The sequence below is a fragment of the Chelonia mydas genome, chromosome 9 (assembly GCF_015237465.2).
Source record: "Chelonia mydas isolate rCheMyd1 chromosome 9, rCheMyd1.pri.v2, whole genome shotgun sequence".
In the NCBI taxonomy this organism is placed as follows: Eukaryota; Metazoa; Chordata; order Testudines; family Cheloniidae; genus Chelonia; species Chelonia mydas.
Window position 1 is genome coordinate 730,020 of NC_057855.1, and position 21,266 is coordinate 751,285.

The 21,266-nt window shown below is 47.8% G+C and overlaps 1 protein-coding gene across 3 annotated transcripts in view; it reads right to left on the bottom strand.

The window, feature by feature from the left end:
* Nucleotides 1-789: 789 nt before the first annotated feature.
* The window catches only part of BDH1 (3-hydroxybutyrate dehydrogenase 1), a 42,563-nt gene continuing 22,086 nt past the window's right edge, over nucleotides 790-21,266 (bottom strand). For all 3 annotated transcript variants that reach the window (XM_037909612.2, XM_007071350.4, XM_043523155.1), the window contains exons 4-7: nucleotides 19,946-20,056; nucleotides 13,187-13,328; nucleotides 6,356-6,508; nucleotides 790-3,186 (exon numbers count right to left, since the gene is read on the bottom strand). In XM_037909612.2, the coding sequence (XP_037765540.1) occupies nucleotides 2,717-3,186; nucleotides 6,356-6,508; nucleotides 13,187-13,328; nucleotides 19,946-20,056 (876 nt within the window). In that variant the 3' untranslated portion in view covers nucleotides 790-2,716. The remainder of the gene's footprint in view (nucleotides 3,187-6,355; nucleotides 6,509-13,186; nucleotides 13,329-19,945; nucleotides 20,057-21,266) is intronic.

The window sequence follows — 21,266 nt, forward strand, 5'->3', positions numbered from 1 at the left end:
ATTCTCCTTGGCAGAGGTACAGAAATTGCTGGTTTGAATTCATTAGCAATAAATACAAAGCAGTGTACATACATCCCTAGTTACTGTTTCAAACAGAGCCATGGTCTGGGTCCAGTTTATATATCTCCATGCGGACATGGTGGGGCACCCCAGCACTAAGGCATGGACTTATTCACAGCTATTGAGTCTAAGGGGTAGGTGCCCTTTGAATTGCTGAACCTGTCTTTCGTACAAGCCACCTTCTCGGCTGTGTTCCATTCATATCTGAGAGCGCATTCTCTGGCTCTGAGCCCCTGTAATCAGAACCTTGAGAACATATCTGTCCTACCTTTGTAGATAGCTCTGTGTCTTTAGGAAAGACTCCTTCCTTTCCTCATTGAAACAAACACACTACAAATGAGACAGAGCGCTTTGTTCACAATGTAGTGTCACGTTTTCTTAGCCGAATGTGGGATAATTCAACAACCAGAGTTTTGAACACCTTCTTTGAACTTATTTTTAAAAGTGGCTCCTCTTCACCATTAAAATACTGACTTGCCGACCCCTTAAGCACTGCCCATGCTTGTTTAGGATCAACAATCCTCGTCAGGGGAAATGTGAGCCAGAGATCTCAATTTAACATGCTTAATTGATTTGAACATAGTTAATTACTGAATTAGCCTGGCATTCTCATGCGTGCACATGTCTTCTGGTACCAAACCTGCAGACCTCAGGTGTTAATGTTGGGCCCAGTCCAGATGTAAGCCTCTCACCTTACATATCAAAAAACAAAAAGCTGGAGCCTGTGGACTTTATCACCATTAGTTTTAATGTTAATCAAGCCAAAGGATATTTTGATCATTTCCTCTTTCTACTTGCTACAGTACTTACAACAGTGCAACAAATCCTCTCTCTCCATTTTCTCTAAGAAAATTAACTCGCAGTTACATTTTTGCTCACCTCCCACGCTTGAAAAATGTAACACTCAGCACTCCTCTGAGAAAGGCTTTTTTGTTGCTGGTGTTGATTTTTATGGATGTATTTTCTGGTTTTTTTTTACAGTACAAAATAATGTTTCTAAGTAAGGCTGCGATGTTGGCAATTTTTTTAGTAAATTTCATGGCAGAGGTGTGGGGGAAAATGTATAAGTCACAGAAGAGGAGGGGTGGGAGATCGAGCCCACCTCACACTCACCTCACAGCAGTGGCTCCTGTCCTGTGCGGCAAGGCTTCGCTCCCTACTCCCAGCCTTGTGACCGGGAGGTCTCAGTGCCATTCAGGTTTGGCCCTTTTGCACTTTTGTAGAGGGATCAATGGGCCAAACCTGAGTGTCACACCATGGATTAGGTTGCAACGTCACTCAGGTTGGAGGCCTAGTCAAATGTGTTTTTACAGCCATTTCCAGTATTTCGTGGACTTTATTCAAATTCCCGATTTCTGTGATCACTGTGACCTTTATGACAAAATCGTAGCCTTATTTCTCAGTCATGTAAACATAATAACCATCATGGATATTAAACTGCCCTTAAAGTTTATTCCTTTTTTAAATTGATTTTCTACTAAAGATCATATCCAAACTACATTAGCTAGACAAATGTTTCAGCTCCATGACTCCTTCCGTGTAAATTATTACTCTTATTATGTATGGTTTGTACTGCAGTAGGCCTAGAAGACCCAATCAGATCAGAGCCCCATTGTGCAAGGCACTGTTCAATCCGTGCTAAGAAGGTGATGTAACTCTGAGGTCCCAAGTGAAAAAATGACATTCATCGTCAAGGTGAATGTAACGGTTGGTTCTGAATGATCCTGGCAAAATACAGGAAAACTGGTTCTCATATGGAAATGGGTCAGTGCTGCTGCTGCACTACATTACGTCAACACTAGTGCAATTAAACACACTTCAAAGCTTTTTACTTTGAAGTCACAGCGTTCAGCTACTGCTGAAGAAATGAGAAATATTAACATGGGCTGATCCTGCAGCCTTACTCGCCTGTGCAATGCTTCTCACACTCATTGGCCTCAATGGAATACTCATGTGAGGAAAGAACAGCTGAGAATAAGGGCTTCAGGGTTGGGCACATGATCTATCCAACTCCTTGGAAAGGAAGTGTATGGGAGAGAAAGACTGAACAGCTCCCTTTGACCCAGTTTCCATCTTCGTAAATGTAATGATTAAATGACAGGATCAGCTGCTCATTTCAGTGCTTAGAGTGCTATAAGATGGGATCCCTGAATTAAAGAAACCAGCAGGATCTTGTGCTATTATGACCAGTCCCCGTAACAATCTCTGCAGCCCTTAGCCATCAATCTGCAGCAATATGCTATTGCGACAGGAGGGCCTGCGGTCTGTGGAGTGAAGGCTGCCTCCGAGTCAGGAATGGTCAAAGCTGGTGTAACTCGGTCAGCGGAAACTAGACTGAAAATCCCTTCAGAGCAATTGTAAATTCAATGAGGAGCGTAACTTGGCATCTGATTTTGGAAAATAAAAGGAATATTTGAAATAAATAGTACAGAGCTGAGTCCCTACAATATACATAAACACATTCCTGCCTACGAAAGGTCCCATGCAACAATTACTGCCTTTTAAATTACATTCAAATGTTTAAATTAACTTTTTAGATCTAAATTATGGTACCTTGAAATCAGCTAAAAAAAATACAAAAGTGACTAACGGGAAATTTGTACAACATGCCCTTTGAAATTAACCTCCCACCTTGGCAGCCTAGCGACGAGATGCCTCAGTAAATGTAGATCCGATCCGAAATAGCAGCAGGCAAGTGCGTCATGATCTGCACGCGCAGCCACCAGTAGTAATCCATGGGGTGGTAGCGGGTGTAGGGGGAGGACGACGTCAGTGCATGGGTGATGCTGTTGATGACTGGCGAGGTGTCTGGTGAGCCACTGTTGCAGTAACTCTCCATCTTGGTGATTTGCTCATCCAAGTACTTCCTGCCGTAGTCTTTGCGCACAGTCTCTGGAAGATCCTTCCACATTTTCTCTGCTATGGCTTTAATTCGCTCAGGGGTGTACAGGTTGGTGGCCCCTATGAAGTTCCCAGGTTCCACCACACAGATCTTCACTCCTTGGGGGTGCATCTCGTACCGCAGGCAATCGGAGAAGGCTTCCACCCCAAACTTAGTGATGCAGTACGACGATCGAGCAGGGCTGCCCATCCGACCCATCATGCTGCTGATGTTCACCACACGACCTAGGAAGGTGCCAGGTAAATCACAGGGACATCAGCGGAAGGAACGAGCACTACATACTCAACACATTCGATTGACTTCAGAGCCTGTTCTGATGCTCCTGAACTCTCCTGGCCCTTGGGCATTTTTTCTAGTTAGGTGTGGAGTATTGTGTGAATCACTGTGACTGTGTGTGCAAATGGGATAACAGTGCATGTCAATTGCTAATTGTGGTAATCAGCAAACCAGGGACCAAAGGCTACTCAGCCAGTGAAGCTGACATGCCAGCGCAGGGAGGGACCCAGGACAGCTGATGGAAGCAAAGGCACCCAGTCCAAATTTCCTGAGAAATACAGGGCTGAGACCAGTTTCCTCATAGTTCCTTGCGCTCCTCTCAGTTCCAAGTCCCCAGCCCTTGCCCTTTTGCCCAGCAGCTAATCTCACCCCACAAGGGAGGAGAATGGTCAGAGATTATCCCTGTGCTGGGGTAAGCTGAATTTCTGTCTCATGTTTTTGTTCAGTTTTGCTGAACCAGAGGGTCTGTCTGGATTTTCCCTGGGAGGGGTGTGGCAGTGCAGCTGTGTTGTCAGTCGTACAGGTATGTGGCTGCACAGAGACACACAGTCCAGTTGCACAATGTGTTTCAAGGATGCTTAGTGCCTTGGTTGTATCCAAATTCATTATTGTTGCCAAAGGCACGGCAGCAGAGTGAGTGTACAGCAAAGTGCACCAGTTGTTACAAGACAGATGCATATGGGCTGCAGCATATAGAGAGACTGGAGGGTCATCAGCAAAGAGCTAGATCTGAGTAGAAAACAGCTGCCAACCCACTGGAAGGGAGGAGGGTGTTTTGCAATCTGCCCCTCTGCCTGAAATACCTTGGAGATCATTCCTCTGTTTCCATAACAGCTGGCCATCAGTCACAACCCTTTCAGAAACAGTGTTTCAGCCACATGGACTGGCAGGACAGAGCTAATCGCCAGAGCTAGGCAGGACTCTAGGGTCTCTCTGAGCACTAGCCCGGGCATGCTGAGTTAGCAATACGAACACAGGAAAACAGCCGGCTCCCAGCAACAACCTTAGAAACCAGAGGCAACCCACCAACTTCAGTGGAGTGGCTCCAAGTTTCTGAGTGGGTAATCGAGAGCACAGTTTGGCCTTTCATAGTGTATGAAAATATGAACAGGAGCAGTTAGGAGCTAAGTCATCCCCTGGGCATCTAGGAAACCTGTCGCCGGGCTGCACCGAGAGGCCTCGTGGGCTGCTGACCCCTGATTACAAGTGCAGTCTGAAGCCAGATTTAATTCTGTTGGTGGCTCTAGCTGTGGGTTGTTGCAGTGCAGGATGGGCACGTGCCCATGGAAAGCAGTGCAGTGCTCTCGACACCCACCCGCCCGCCATGGAGTTTACATTGTTCTCCAGGAGGCAGATTTAAATAGCAAGTTAGAACTGACGCAAAGTTACATTCTCTAAATTCAGCTCCTCCTGCTGCCTCTGCTGCCCTTCTGCGTCAGGCTGGTCACTGTCTCGGGGGGGAAGCAAACAAACCTGCCGGCTGCAAGGCACTCGTGGGCGTGTGCTGATTCCCACACAGCGACGCTGTTGGCATAGCTGCTCCCAGAGCAGCACAGGGCAGTGCAGCCACCCACATACCCAGCATTCCTGCGCCTGCCCAGGGCCGAGAACCACTAGGAAGAACCGGGAGCAGAACTCTGCGGCCAAAGTCAGCCTCACCCGGCATGTCTGACAAATGCAAAGACTGCAAGGACATGCCCTTAGATTCTGACCTTCGTCACACCAGAACCAGCACTACATGCAGTGTGACAGCGAGGCACTAAGCAGAGGTTGGGACGAGGAGCTGGGCCAATCCTGTGCGGTGGGAATTAAGGGTGCTCAGCAGCAGGCCTTTATGTAACTCTCAGACCACATGAATGGCTGTCCTCAAAGCCCCCGAGTTTGTACAAGAGTGAGGATAAAAGGTCCAGGGTGATGCAGGCTGCCAGGAGGAGACTTCCTGAGGACATGGACATGCAGTGAGTGGAGCAGCCTAAGGGTCCTTGCTGGTTTGGCAGCACCAAGTGCTATGAGCACATCTCTGCTGGGCTAGCAGGCTGGGCCCATGCCAGCAGGGTGCAGCCCTGGAGGACTCTTTTCCTGCGATGGCATGGCTCGGATGCCCCCGGCCTGGGGTTGTGCTTAGAGGCCATTTGGAAACCTCGGCTAGTGCCATTTAATTGGATGTTGTAATTTCCTGCACTTTCTGTCTCTCACTGCTGTTAATGTAACACCCCAGACACAGCTGTCATACCTGTAGTGTGCTTTGAGGTTAAGAAGAGTTGAAATTTAATAGCTTAGCTGGCTCGATATGGGACTTTCTTCCCCTTACGTCTCTTTGCAAAATCCATGTGAACCCCAGGTTTGTGATCTTTAGTTTAGAAACCCCATTGCTGGCAGCTCCGCACTCACTATAACGAGCCACCCGACACTAACAGCCCCCGCGTTGGCTGCTCCGCACTCACTATGACAAGCCACCCGACACTAACAGTCCCTGTGTCGGCCGCTCCACACTCACCAGGACGAGCCAGCCGACACTAACAGTCCCCGTGTAGGCCGCTCCGCACTCACTATGACGAGCCAGCCAATACTAACAGTCCCCATTTCGGCTGCTCTGCACTCAGTGTGACTAGCCACCCTACAATAACAAACCCAGGGCCACCTGAGATGCAGCAGGAAACAATTTCCCTGATGCCACTGTAGCTTCTCCAGGCCAGCAAGAGCAGAGCCAGTTTATTTACAGAAGGGCAACTCGGGAGGTGCTTTTGGCCACATATCTACCATGTCCAGAAACTCCAAAGCAGTTAAAAGGAGTTATGAAACCCATCCGGTGATGGACTAAACCCTGCACTCAGATATGACGTGATGGACAATAATATAGAACCCTGCCCTGCGGGGGAAAGTCACTCGCAGACTGTTTGGGCGGCTTCTCTGTTGCCCTTCACTGAGTGGTGTTCTTTCATACCCACTGTGTCCAGGTGTGAACACTGCCCTTCTCAGCTGGTAGCATTTCACACATCCCTCACACCAGGAGCAGGACAATGGGAATCGGCCCTTCGTCCACTAACACACCCGAGAAGCAGGAGAGCAGGGTTACAAAAATGCTTGGGGGATTCTAACATGCAGGAAATCACTCACCTTTGGCCCTCCGGATTAGAGGGAGGAAAGCCTTAGTGGTTCGGATCGTCCCCCACAGATTCACTTCAGCTACCTCCTTGTAGGTCTCCAAGCTGGTGAACTCTACTTCTCCGAACGTGGAGATCCCAGCATTGTTCACCAGCCCCCAAAGCCCTGCAGATTAAATCCAGCATGAAAAATCACCACTTTGCGATTAATGACAGAATCCTGGGAAAGGGCTTTCTAATGGATTATCGAATCATATCGTGCAGCTTTTAATTACAATAATACCAAGGTCTGATAGCACTTTTCATCTGTGGCTCTCACAGCACTATACAGAGGAGGTCAGCATCATTTCCCCCATTTCATAGATGGGGAAATTGAGGCACAGAGACATGATGTGATTTTCCCAAGATCACCCAGCAGGCCAGTGGCAGAGCCAAGAATATAACCCAGGTCTCCTGAGTTCCAGACTATCCACTACGCCTCACTGCCTTCCCATCTTAACCCATAAAGATGAATTCCAGAGTGGAAAGAACCCAAATCTGTGCTCACCTAACTGAGCAGACCATCGTCACAATCTGTTCAGCAACACCTAACTCAGGGAGAGCATTACGAATCATGTTAATGAAATTCTAAATGAAATAAATACAGAATCTCCTTCCTCCTCCTTTATCAGATTAAAACATAGGAAAAAAAATCCTGTCTCCAAATGCAAACAAGAACTGGCGAGATCGAGCAGAGACAATGGAGTGTTGTCCAGAGTTAGTTACGTGCCGCAGTGCAGGCATACAAGGAAAGAGACACTGGAAAAAGAAAATGCCAAACTGAAACTGTCTCTGTAAATCCAAATTTATCATAGCTAGATTGGGCTGAAATGTCATGAGATCATCACAAGAGCATTAGTTCTCATACAACACATAACTGCCCATATTTCCCGTGGCCTGCAATACTGTAAGAGCCTAACAGTACTTTGGTGCTTCCACTCAGGAGGTGCAGAGATCCTGAAAATGACTGAAAGGAGAAAGATCAAAGTTTGAGATCTGGATGCAGATTCAGATTGTCCCTTCCTCAGATCTCCATGTTATCTTCATGGTGAAATAAAACCCAAGTAACCACATTACAGGGCACAGTGCAGATCTGTGCCACTTTATTTCATAACCTGAGAAACATTCTTTGTGAATTGGACTAAAAAGAAACTACATCCAAAAGCAAAAGCCAGACATCCTCTCCATAAAGGGCTTGTCTGCAATAGAGCTTTGCACCGCAAGGTTGTTAACCAATTTGTAAAGGCTAGTATGAACACTCCCCCAAGCCCTAAGGTAAACGACAAACTTTTGTAGTCTGGAACAAACATGTAGGAAGTGTCCAGACTAGCTTTCACAAATGGATTAACTGCCTCAAAGTAACTGTCAATCCGCTAATTTGGGCTAAAAACTCTAGTGCTAACATAAAAGCCAGAAGGTTTGCAATGCCGGGGGAGGGGGGCGTGTGATATGTGCACATCTCTCCTGCCTCTTCCTTTTGTTTTTTCTTCTAGGAGAAAGAGGAGGAAACTGACCACTGCTGTTCTCATCAGGCGTCAGTGATTAATGAATGGCTAGAGGAGGAATGTGACATAATTTGAACCAACCTGATACAGGAATCTACCTGCCATAAAAGACTATTGCCAAGTCCCATGAGATGGCTTCGCTTTGTTGTCTAGTAAAAGCCAAATGCTACCTGCTGATTGGGGGTGTTTGACAGAGCCCATGTTCTGGGAATTAAGCCACAGAGGGCAAACTCCTAAGAATGAGAATTTTGGGTTGTTGGATGTTTAGACATGTACTTAATCACAGTAATGTGTTTATTTTATACGAATTACGGAACAATTAGTCTCTGGCTTCCTCTGTATTACCTCAGTTAGAGCCTTACTCTTCCCCGTGGCAGTTCTCTGCTACCAGGGCTGAATTAAGGACATTCTTTAGGGGAAGGGAATTGCCGGTTATCAAAGTGTTCCTAACATTCCATCAGATGCCCATGGGCAGCTGAGGCTTTCACAGAGCAGAAGCTCAAGTGCTGTCCTCTCCTCACAATGAGGTGTTTCTGGTGAGTACACGTCTTTCTCACTCAGGCTGAAGACAAGTCAATTCCGGCCTCCCCTCTGGAGCCTGTACAATCTGAGAAAGCGTTAACGGTCCTAACCAGCTTTGCAGGAAACTTCCCAGAGGGGTCTCCGTTTCTATGAATTATTTGCTTAGCTGATGTGGTCTTCTAAAAAACATTGTCTCTAATCTCCAGTCGTCCAGACGTGGCCTCACGATTGCCCTTCTGGGTTTACAAGAGAGCAGTATTGCATCGACTACTGGCCCAGCTCAGCACATGAATAGGGGAAGGGAATCCATTAATGATCCTCCTCCCCAGGCCTCTGCTGCCTCTGAATGGGGCTAATTATGCCTGTTAATTAATACATTGCAGCTTGTAAAGTAATAAACAAAACATAATTAGCACCGATCTTCAACTCTTTTCACCAACACTTGTCCCAGTCCTGCATGCCTTGAGCATCCAGAACTGTTGTGGATTTTAATGGCCTCAGTGGGAGTTCTGGGTGCACGAGGCCTTTAGGACTGGCTGCACTAACTAGTTAATGTTCACAGTGCCCTTGTGCAGAAGGCAAGCCTCAATGTCTGCATTGGGCAAATGAGACACAGCCTCAGGGGATGACTTGCCGTACGTGTCAGACCTGAGACTAGTACTCAGAAATTCCTCCCTCTCCCACTAGGGCATGGCCGTGTTCCCCCTCCACCCACCCTCTCTCCCTCCCTGTAAAGTGAACACCACAAAGACACAATGGTCTGATATAGCAAATGAACAGTGCAAAACAAAACTGCTGGCAGTCTCGGGATGGACAGCTCCAGAGACTGAGGGATCGCTCCTTCTAGGGGCGGAGCACTCTGGCCCCAATCTAGCAAAGCACTTAAACTGGTGCTTAACTTTAAGCAGGTGAGTGGAGCCCCACTGGCTGCTGTTTATTCTGGGAATGGAGCAGCCTACACTGGTACAAGCTTCCCCACACTGTCCTGGTGCTTCAGCAGTGATCTTCCAGGACGACCAACTTTGGAAGCGAGTTCTCTCTCTACGTCTCCACTGGCACTGCCAAGGAGGGTAACAATGCTGACAGGATTACTTTGCGATGTGGTCACCTCTCTGTTTGAATCTGGATGGAGACCCACCAAACAAACGTGAGGTGGTAGCAGCTTTCAGCTATACACACAGCCAATCTGGACTAGATTCCAATGGGCAGCCTGCAGGTGGGAGATGTGGGTTCTGCTCCCCAGATTCGCTATGTGACCTGAGGCAGGTCATTTAACCTACCTGTAAAACGGGGCTAATGACGCTCGCTCCCTAGGATGTGGGGAGGTTTGTGAGGCACTGGGAGAACACAGACACAGCAGCACAAAGAGCCATTATTACAACCCTGCAGATGAAGCCCCCTCGGCTTCCAGGAGGCCTGGCAGATGAAGTGAATCCGGACAGAACATGAGGAAACTTCTCCAGCCTCACAGTGGGGTTTATAATAGGGGCAGATTATCACAGCTGGTTCCATGCCAACCTCTCTCCTAGTTTACTAAGAGGCTGAGCTCTGGCACGGCACCACCTGGTGCACAAAGTGTGCATGGCACCAGTCCTGCTGATAACACAAGCAGGTTTTCCATTCAGGATGAAGAAAGGTTTGGCTCATCAAAACTCAGGGCCAGCACCCAGCTGGAGCCGGGCCCGGCTGGCGTGAACCGGTGCCCTGCCGCCGCTGGAGCCGGGCCCGGCTGGCGTGAACCGGTGCCCTGCCGCCGCTGGAATTTTGGGGGGATTTTTTGAAAGCCTGAAGAGGGGGTTTCAGGATGGGGTCCCTGTTGAGTATGGGTTGTAGTTGTTTGATGGTACCCCATATGAGGGGTTCCAGTAAGGGCTGGTAGGGGACAACTAGGGGTATGAGGTCAGAGGGGGTTTTATTTCTGTACTGAAGCAGGTTCTCTTGGGATCTTTGGGTGGCCTGTTCCAGGATACGATCCACTACATGGACACCACTTGACACCCCCAACATCGTCAATTTATCACCCCACGCCCACTACCCCACGCCGGCGCTGAATTATCTGTCCTCTTCCAGGGGCTGAATTTCTGACCCACTACAAACCCTGATATCATACTAACATTCGGAGGACTAGAATTCCGGTAACTCTGCCTCAAAGAATTCTGTCACAGCAATCATGAGATCACCCGCACTTACCATGCCCCTACCGACAGGCATAAGAAAAGAGAGTCATCTGACTGGACACCCTACACTCTTGATCGTTACATTGACTGCTTCAGGGAAAACATTGACTGTGAAACCCTAACAAACACCATATCCACACAATCTCTCCACCGCTGGGAGGGTAGCTATAAAGCCCCTGAAATCCAACCACCAGAGAGTGACCAAACCAGCAGGCAAGGGGGCCGCCATCGTAGTCCTCAATCATGATGACTATGCTAATGAGGCCAAACGACAACTCTTCAGATAGCACCTGCTCTACAGAACTCAGAGAAGACCCCACACCAGAATTCACCCAGAAATGTAAGGATATCATCAAATCCTTCCCCAGATAACTCCCAAAGAAATCCTACAACCTCATCCCCCACAAGCCCACCACGGGGACCTTCTGCAAGCTTCCCAAGACACACAGACAAGGGAGCACAGACAGCCCCATAACTTTTCTAGGTCCTAAAAATCAAGATTTGAATAAAGAGACCGTTGGAATAAGACATGAATCTAATCTATAATCCACTAACACCCCCCCGTACACACACAGCTGCCCTCCCACTTCCTTTCTCCCCATGACTGGAGAGGTGTTAACAGGCTACTTCCCCTGAAACGGTCCCTTGAAATATGTGTTAACTCCTTATGCTAAACAATCTGTTCCACCTTGTGTATAGCTGTGACAGCTGAGTTCATCTCCCAGATCTGAGGGAGAGCTCTGTGTAAGCTCAAAGGCTTGTCTCTCTCCCGCAACAGAAGTTGGTCCCATAAAAGATATTACCGCCCCCACCTTGTCTCCCTCATAATCCCCAGTACACATACAAAATGATGGGGTCTAAATTAGCTTTTGCCGCTCAAGAAAGAGAGCTTGGCATCATTGTGGATAGTTCTCTGAAAACAGCCAAAAAAAGCAAACAGAATGTTGGGAATCATTAGGAAAGGGAATAGATAAGATAGAAAGTATCATATTGCCCCTATATAAATCCATGGTACGCCCACATCTTGAATACTGCCTGCAGATGTGGTTGCCCCATCTCAAAAAAGAAATACTGGAATTGGAAAAGGTTCAATAAAGGGCAACAAAAATGATTAGGGGTTTGGAACAGCTTCCGTGTGAGGAGAGATTAATAAGACGGACTTCTCAGCTTGGAAAAGAGACAACTAATGGGGGATAGGATAGAGGTCTATAAAGTCATGACTAGTGTGGAGAAAGTGAATAAGGAAGTGTTATTTACCCCTTCACATAAGAATCAGTAGTTACCCAATTAAATATATAGGCATCAGGTTTAAAACAAACATAAGGAAGTACTTCTTCACACAATGCACAGTCAACCTGTGGAACTCATTGTCAGGAAATGTTGTGAAGGACAAAAGTATAATTAGGTTAAAAAAGAATTAGCTATGTTCATGGAGGATAGGTCCATCAAAGGCTGTTAGCCAAGATGGTCAGGGACACCCCCACCCCCATGCTCTGGGTGTCACTAAACCTCTGACTGCCAGAAGCTGGGAATGGGCAACAGGGGATGGATCACTTGATAATTGCCCTGTTCTGTTCATCCTCTCTGAAGCACCTGGCACCAGCTGCTGTTGGAAGACAGGATACTGGGCTGGACGGACTATTGGTCTGGCCCAGTATGGTCGTTCTTATGAGGTGCCTAAATCATGTTGTGGATATAGCCCTAAGTTTACCCTCACAGGCAATTTGCACCAGCATCCTCCCACTGGGGGTTTCACCAAATGGAGGATGTTCTCCCTTATGCTGGGGCTCCATGGCAGACCTCCAGGGGAGACTGTGAGATACACGCATCCCCTGGCCATTCTGGATCACTCACTTTTGGGGCTGTGCTGGCCAACTGTTCCCAGCTCCTGAAGGGAAAGTGGGAGGTTTCAGATGCTTTGCTCTCCCTTCCTGCAGGACTTTCCTCAGTGGGCCCCATGTGCTGGACTGTGCTGGTGTAGCCCAGGGCCAAAGCTCTGTACTAGGAGAGTGTAGAGAGCCAGTGGGAGTCACTGTTTAACTGGGAGAGTGCAGGAGAGGGGGATGAGTAACTGAGATAGCAGCTGGCACCCAGCTGATTCTTAACACATATTTCAAAATGTAATTCCCGTTCAAACCATACCCTGCTGTCTACATTGCTTCAGGTGGCTCCTGCCCCACTGGGATGCTCCAGAAGATGCCCTGCTGTGCCTGGCAGTCACTGCAAGGCCCTGCTGCAGCATGAAAGAGGCTTATAAAGGCTCTGGCTGCATGCTGCAGCAGCTCATGCTGAAGCATCAGAGCAGAACTGGAGGTGGGCAGCACGATTCCCATGGGGCCTGAGCCATGTGGGGCACTCAGCACGCTCCTGGCAAGTCACACATTCGGATAGGTGAGGCTACTTTTAACCTTAGTGACAGAGAGTCTCACAGTGATCTGGGGGGTCTGGATGGGACAGCCTGCTTAGCACTGCTGCTGCCTGAAGCTTTATCCCCTTCACACACAGCTTTTGGAGCCTGCCCTGAAAATCACTTGAGGCTGAAGCCAAGAGAGCTCCTTCCGTGTAAGTCTGTGACACAAAACCCAATGAACAATCTCCCACCTTTCTGGGGGTCCTTCAAACTGGCACTCATATGCTCCACCGCGCGGTCAATCTCTTGGCTGTTGCAGACATTGAGCTGGACAGTTCTCATTCGCTCACTCTTCATATTGTCCAGTTCTTGAGAACCTGCTTCTCCTTGGTCCTAGGCAGAGGAAAGAAATCAGTTTACATCTGTTCGGGACTCGTGTGAAGTTTGTGCAAGAAGAAAAGGGCCAAACACAAGCCAGCCGCTAAAAGAAAACCATGAGAGTTCAGTGGGTGATTACTGGATGGCTGGCTTGCCCCTGCAGCTCTGGGGTGGAGGGGAAAGCTCTTTTCATAAGGAGGGAGTTACTCCCCCTGGAAGAATATCCCTCTGGGAGACCCACCCCTGACCATTTAGCCCTGGCTGCTGAGTCTCCCACTTAATCTGCTTTGAAGAACTGCTCCTTTCTGAGGGAAAGAGAGAGTGTGAGATGTTACTTCCACATGACTCAGACTTATGGGGCTTGGGTAATGCCCCACACTGAGAGCGAAAGGGGGCTGGGTCCCTCCTTCCTTTGGGCAAGTAACTCAGCTGAGTTGAGTTGAGTTGAGTTGAGACTTGCTCTTTAAGATTCACGTTTGGCTGGGAAACGATAACATATCGTGTGCAGAAAATCACCCAGCAGCAAGAGTGGCTGTAAGCTTAGCACAAACCCGTCCTTAATCACAGAATCAGGGCTGGAAGGGCACTGGGGCACCTAGTCCAGCCCCTCATAACGTGTGGGCATCTCTGCACCCTTCTTTCCTATAAGCCACTGGCTATGCTGGGTTCTCACACACAGAGGTGAACGTGCAGATCAGAGGTGCTTGTGGCCCTGCTACTGCTCAGGATGGTGCCTCGAGGCCAAAGAACCTGGCTGTCCCTCTCTCTCTCTCAGCAGTTTTCCCAGAACAGATAGACCATGGAAGAGGCTCTCCCCAGGGCCGGCTCCTGATCACTCCCTCTCTCTGTTCCTATCTCCCCTTCTTGGCACCTTTCTTCTCAGCTGAATATGCCCAAACCCCTCAGTGGGTCCTTTCAGAATTTACATCCTAACCCCTTCACCATCTTTACTGCCCTTCTCTCCAGCTGATCCAGGCCATCCGGCAGCAGGACACTCCAAACCGTTGACACTGCTCCAGAGATCACACATGGGCACATACCCTTGGCTGCATTTACTCTCACTGCATCCTTTTATTACACATCTCTTTCTCAGCAAGCTCGCTCTCATTGATATGTCTGCTCTGAGCAGTTCCCCCAGCGGTGTGGAAATGTGGGCTGTGTTCACGTATCCACCTGGACTCTCATTCAGTCACGTTTTACACTGTATTCTAAGCTCTCTCTGCTCTTGCCTCCTAACCCCCAGCACACGCCGCAGCTCCTCCCTCTCCACATGGCACGGTTTGGACCTGATGCTGAGAGGTGGCTGTGAATTTCACAGGCTCATCCCTTCTCAGGATCAGTCCCTTGACTGGCAAGACAGCACTAGCTACAGGACAGCCCTGGCCATTGCACAGACCCCTTGGTGACGATAGTGAAAATCTGGCTTGAAAAAGCCTTGTGTCCTCTCCTCATTGCGAGAAACTCCCTCTGCCTCACTTCCACAATGTGTCATCAGGAAACAGTTCTCTTTTTCTTCTGCACAAGCCAGTCACACAGCTCATCCCTTGTGTGACGGCAGCCAAGCTCCGGTCTCCTTCCTGCTGTACCCTCTCTAGCTGGCTCTGCGTTAGTTCCCTGCTGGTTAGCGTTAATATGCAAGCACTTTAGGGCTCTTCTCTTCTGACCTTTTACAACTGATTTGGCAAAACATCCCTGAGAGAATAAAACTCACCCTCCTCTCTAGACTTGTAGATGAGAGAGCTGGGAGAGACCTGTCAGAGCACCCAGCCCACAATGCTGGGGCAGGCCAGTTTCTGTGGCGCATTCTCCAGTGCTTTGTACTGTCTAGTTCTAAACAGCCCAAGTGACAGGGCTTCCCCTGCTTCCCTGGGCAGGCTATCCACCGCCTACATTCTCCCTGAGACTGAGGATTGGTCTCTACTTGGAAGTGATATCAACATAAACTACACCGGTCATGGGTGTGAAAACCCCAAATCCCTGACGGATGTAGCTATTCCGTGCTTCCATCAACACAGGGAGGTGGTGTTCCTGCACCGACAGAACAATCCCTTCCATCGGTGTACGCTGTCTACACACTATGGGGCTATGCCGACATAGCAATGCTGATAGTCTCCATAGTGCGGACATACCCTCAGCCTACCTTTCCCCTAGCTCAGAGCCCACTCAGCCAGAAGGCTGATCCTCCCATCTGTCCAATCCCAACATCTCACTGTGTTGGCAGAATGATGGCCGCTGATCCCTAAGTCCCTGCACTTCTGCTTCTTCCACGGATTCTCCTGAAGGCTCCTCCTTTCCCAGGCCTCATCTGCTCTGGTTCGTGGTAGGATTTCTCTGGAGTTCATTAACTCACATCTCCGATGTCTTGTCTATTCTCTTCTCCATCTTTCCTTGGCATGCCTCTCCTGTTCCAGTGTGGGCTGTGTTAGTAGTGATTAGTATTTGCCCTTATAAGAAGGCATCATGTGCTTGATTCACACAGAAACATTCTGCAGAGATGCATATGAAAATGCAGCACGTTCAGACCCATGTGTGGCTTTTTGGATTGCTTGTTTTGATTGTGATTGGAAAGACAGCTTAGTGCAGACGTTGGTTGCTTGCTCAAACACAGGTAGTGCTGAGGTCACTGTGTGTAGGCCAAAAAAAAGTCAAACAACACACATACAGCACATCTAGAGATGCCAGGAAGAAGTCACAAAATGCAAGCATGCAAATTCCTCACAATCAGAAGACAGGGCCGGAAGAAGTAAGAGAGGACAAGTGAAACAAAAAAATACCTCTCCCTGCCCCCATGGCAAATTTTGGAAAAGCTGGGAAATCAACTCCCAGAGAAGAAAATCCTGCAGCCCAGGTTCAGTGGGGTGGTTCACAATGACCATGTCACCAAGTGCTGGAGGTACTGGCCAGGACTACACAGAGAAACAGGCATCTTTTGTGAGAATCCAGCTCCCACTGCACAGCCCCCAGGCCTCTGTGCCACAGCTACTTCTAGAAATACTCTTCAGCATCGTAAGGTCTCCTGGCCACTTCACCACTGCCTCTTCTCCCTCCCACAGCTACAGAACTACCTTGGCAGGCCCAGATTCTTCTGTCCCCCCACCCGACACGTTGAGCTAAACCCCACATTGACCAGTGCTGAGAAAGGGACAAGGGGTGGGATCCTGATGGCCAGGGTGGAGAACAAGCAGTGGCCAGGGGACAGAAGGATGTAGTGCTGCTCCTCTGGAAAGGAGCAGAGTCAGTTGTGCTGATCGCAGATGCCCTTGAGAGCAGACTATGCCCTGTTGGGGATACGGTGCATGGGCTGGCGCGGTACTCTGTTTCCATCTCCTAGTGACCTCTGGAGCAGTATCCAGACATCCTGCCCTCTGCTATGTGGAGAGGAGATGCTGTCTATGCCATTTTCCCCATTGCATGCTGGCTCTACAGGGGCAAGATTTCAGCCCTGGATCTGAACCCTGCTGCCATCTTTCTGTTTCCCAGTTACCCTCCAGTGCCCCCGGGCTACGACCTGGTGGCCCCATCAGCCTGGTCATGGTGGCCCTGCAGTGCAGCATTTCATCTTCAAGCCCTGGGAGCCTCCTGTGCCATCCTATGGGCCTTTCAATAAACTGTTCACATGCTCATTTGCTACCCCATTCCCTTGGCTACTCACTCCCCAACAACGCCATAAGGCCTGAGCACGTGAGAGCAAAGCAAGCAAGGACTCCATGACACGCCTAGCAGCTGTGTAGATATCAGAGAGGTCCAATGGAGACAGATATGTTGCTGGAAAAATACCTTCTTCATCTTGTGTCATCTGGCTCCTATAGCTATTAACCAAAGAGGTGAAATAAGGCTGCTGCAGGGTGATTCTTACTTGGATCCAAGCTGCCATTATCTTTGGCAAGGAATCAAAACGTTTGGAAGCACCTGGTTGTGAAATGATGCATTTATAGAACCACAGTGGCAGATCCTCAGCTGCTTACTTGGTTTCCACTCATTCCTGATTCAAGACAAAACTCTCCCTGACCGCAGTTTGAGTTTCCCAGTGTAAAAATCAAGCAAGGAGCTCAGGGTTTGACCCCAACAGAAGATTTTGACTAATTAAAAAGTAGCACCAGATGTTCATTGCACACACTCTATTCATTTGCATGTGGAGGAGGCCGCGGAAAAACATTGTAAAACAAACCTGTGGCCTTGAAGTGCAGCTATACTCTGCAAAGGTGACAACGTGAAAATGATACTCTGAAGTACTGCATTCATTTTCCACCAATCTCTTCTAGATCAATTCACTTAATTTACATACTAAAAGACAACTCTTCTTATTCCCACCTCTAGAAATTCTACCTGCGATCTGAAAACCGTGCTGGGTTTCTTTCTGCCTCTAAGATCATCACTAGTATAATCGTTCTGCAATCAGAAGTTTGCTCAGTTTTGCTAATGATGCTTGAGGCATGAATCAAATTCAGGTCTCTCTCCCATAGCTGTACTGGTTCTGCAGGGCTAACAACAGAAACTTGGATTAGTCCATGATGTCAGGATATGACTTGAAGACTCACTGGGAGCAGATCTGCTGAGTAGGCTTTTGCCATTTTCACAGTCACTTTTCTGCTGATAACCCCTTTGAAGGCCTGTTGGCAGCACTTGCTATGGTCTCACTCTTTGAAGAACACACCAAGGGGAGTCCAGCAGAAAGTGTTACATCTAATTCCTGAGTGAGAGGCATTATGTGGAACACACTCTGCCGAGCGTTGGAATGGAGTTCACAACCATGCACCGCCTCTTGTCGCTTCCAGAGCCACTGCCAGGCAGTTCAGGCCCAAAACATGGCTTATGTGGGAATTGTCACAGGCCAGGGTTTTCTGAAGTGACAGAGATTGTAGGTGCCCAGCTTGAGACACCATAAAGGTACCTGAGTTTCAGACAGTGCAGATCACCCACCCTCTGAACATCCGCCCCTTTAAGGTCTCTCAGGTCGGCAGCCAAAAACTAAGGCCCCCAAAATCACTAGTCGCTTCTCAACATTTTGGCCAGATCTGCCCAGGTGCTGATGTTCATTCTACATCTCTTTCATCTTTAGTATCAGAGGGATAGCCATGTTAGTCTGTATCCACAAAAACAACAAGGAGTCCGGTGGCACTTAAAAGACTAACTGATTTATTTGGGCATAAGTTTTCATGGATAAAAACCCCCCACTGAAGAAGTATTTTACCCACAAAAGCTTATGCCCAAATAAATCTGTTAGTCTTTACGGTGCCACCAGACTCCTCGTTGTTTTAATCTTTAGCTCTGCCACAGACTACACTGACAGACCATAATGTTTATCTTTCATTGCAAAAGCTCAGTAGAAATACTCAGAAAACAAGCGGCCGCTGTTCTGTCCTTCAGGTAGTTTTAAAACAAGCAACAGTTTCCATGGACCTACAGTACTCTTATGTTCTTTTGCTGCATAGCCAGTAGAGGGAGCCGGAGTTGATAAATAAACCCCTTTTCCAGAGCTGCACTACCACAATTGACAGAGATGCTGAAAAACAAATTTCCTTCATTTGAAACAATGCAGGAGGGGAAAAAAATTATACAATTTAAAAAAATAAATGAAAAGGCAAAAACGAGGGAATTGTATGAAAAACATTTTAAAAGTACCTGGCAGTGTCTCTTTGAAACAAATAATTTGGACGTGGGCACAGTTACACCTGATATATGCTTTAAAATAGGCAAACCACTCTTTGGCATCCTACTGAGAACAAAGTATGTTCTCACAAGAAACTGGGTTGGCAGCAGGTTTCTGAATACCTAAATAAGAAAGTAGTAATGTGTTTGGACTTTGGAGGGGTGGGGGCAGGGATAGCTCAGTGGTTGGAGCTTTGGCCTGCTAAACCCAGGGTTGTGAGTTCAATCCTTGAGGGAGCATTTAGGGATCTGGGGCAAAAATTGGGGATTGGTCCTGCTTTGAGCAGGGGCTTGGACTAGATGACCTCCTGAGGTCCCTTCCAACCCTGATAGTCTATGATTCTATGAAACCATTCCAGGGCCTCACGCTGACACAGTGGTCTGAATTCTGGCCTGTCTTACACCCCATTGAAACTCTCACTGTAATAAACAGGAAAATCAAGACAGAATTTGACTAGAATACCTAGGAATTGACTTCACTTCCATCAGTACTACTGCCTTCACTGGAATCACTCCTGATTTACACTGGGGATTAGATGTACCTCTGATTCTGGAAAATAGTAAATTTGCACCATGTGTCATCTAGTCACCAGAGGGTCGGGGGGTGGGTGCACTAATATATTAGTCAAAATACACTTTAAATAAATAGGCTTTATCAGATTAGGTCCAAAGACCCAGCCCGGAATTGACTCCAACATTCTGATTTGAGACAGTCCCAAGTCACTGTGTCCAAATTTTAGGTTCTGGTCCATTTTTAAATTGGCTCAGAGCCATGACATTTGGATCTGAATTCAGATGTGTAATTCCCCCAGATCTCAGGGTGGGTAGCTCTGGGGTTCTGGTCCCGGCCCATCTCCGATTCTCATGGAAGTGAAACAAATGCTTGTGTCATTTCCTGGTGTGACACCCACCGCTCGGAAGTTGTGCAGTGTGTTACAGTGCATGTGCATTAGATGAAGGACCAAGCTCTTTTATTTCCCTACCTTAAACAGGCAGCCAGCAAAGACAATGAAGCCTTTAGAGTGCAGGTGTTTGGCTAAAGAGAACCCAAATCCTGAGTCACAGCCAGTAATGAGCACAGCTTTGCTACCAATCTGTAAAACGAGAGAAAATAAATAAAACATATTGAAAGAGAGTGTTTGAAACAAGTGAATTGCAGAGAAGGGATAAAACCCATATATGAGGTTAGAGGCATCCTCTCCCAGGGACGTCCTCCCAACTGTGGGCCAGTTAGTGGAATCTGGCACATCCCAAAGGCACCAAATATTAACCGCTGTATTCAGGTTAGCTGAACCAAGCAGGAATGAATAAATGCAATATGCAAACAAGAATTTACAGGGGGAGAAATACGTCAATGTGATTAAAGAAAGGTTGTAGTTTAATCCTACTCACTGCTTGTTTCCTGTGGCCAACCTATAACACACAAACCCTCTAGTTACAGGTTTTAGAGTAGCAGCCGTGTTAGTCTGTATCCGCAAAAAGAACAGGAGGACTTGTGGCACCTTAGAGACTAACAAACTTATTTGAGCATAAGCTTTTGTGAGCTACAGCTCACTTTATCGGATGCATTCAGTGGAAAATACAGTGGGGAGATTTATATACACAGAGAACATGAAACAATGGGTGTTACCATACACACTGTAACGAGAGTGATCACTTAAGGTGAGCTATTACCAGCAGGAGAGCCGGGGGGGGGGGAAAAACCTTTTGTAGTGATAATCAAGGTGGGCCATTTCCAGCAGTTGACAAGAACGTCTGAGGAACAGTTGGGGGTGGGGGTGGGGGGGAATAAACATGGAGAAATAGTTTTACTTTGTGTAATGACCCATCCACTCCCAGTCTCTATTCAAGCCTAAGTTAATTGTATCCAGTTTGCAAATTAATTCCATTTCAGCAGTCTCTCGTTGGAGTCTGGTTTTGAAGTTTTTTTGTTGAAGAATTGCAACTTTTAAGTCTGTAATCGAGTGACCAAATACACTCACATATATCACATTGGGATTGACAGAGCCAGAAGAGTACCCAGAAGTCACCTACTACATGACAGGCGCAACAAAGAAAATAACAGAACGCCACTAGCCGTCACCTTCAGCCCCCAACTAAAACCTCTCCAACGCATCATCAAGGATCTACAACCTATCCTGAGGACGACCCATCACTCTCACAGATCTTGGGAGACAGGCCAGTCCTTGCTTACAGACAGCCCCCCAACCTGAAGCAAATACTCACCAGCAACCACACACCACACAACAGAACCACTAACCCAGGAACCTTTCCTTGCAACAAAGCCCGTTGTCAACTGTGTCC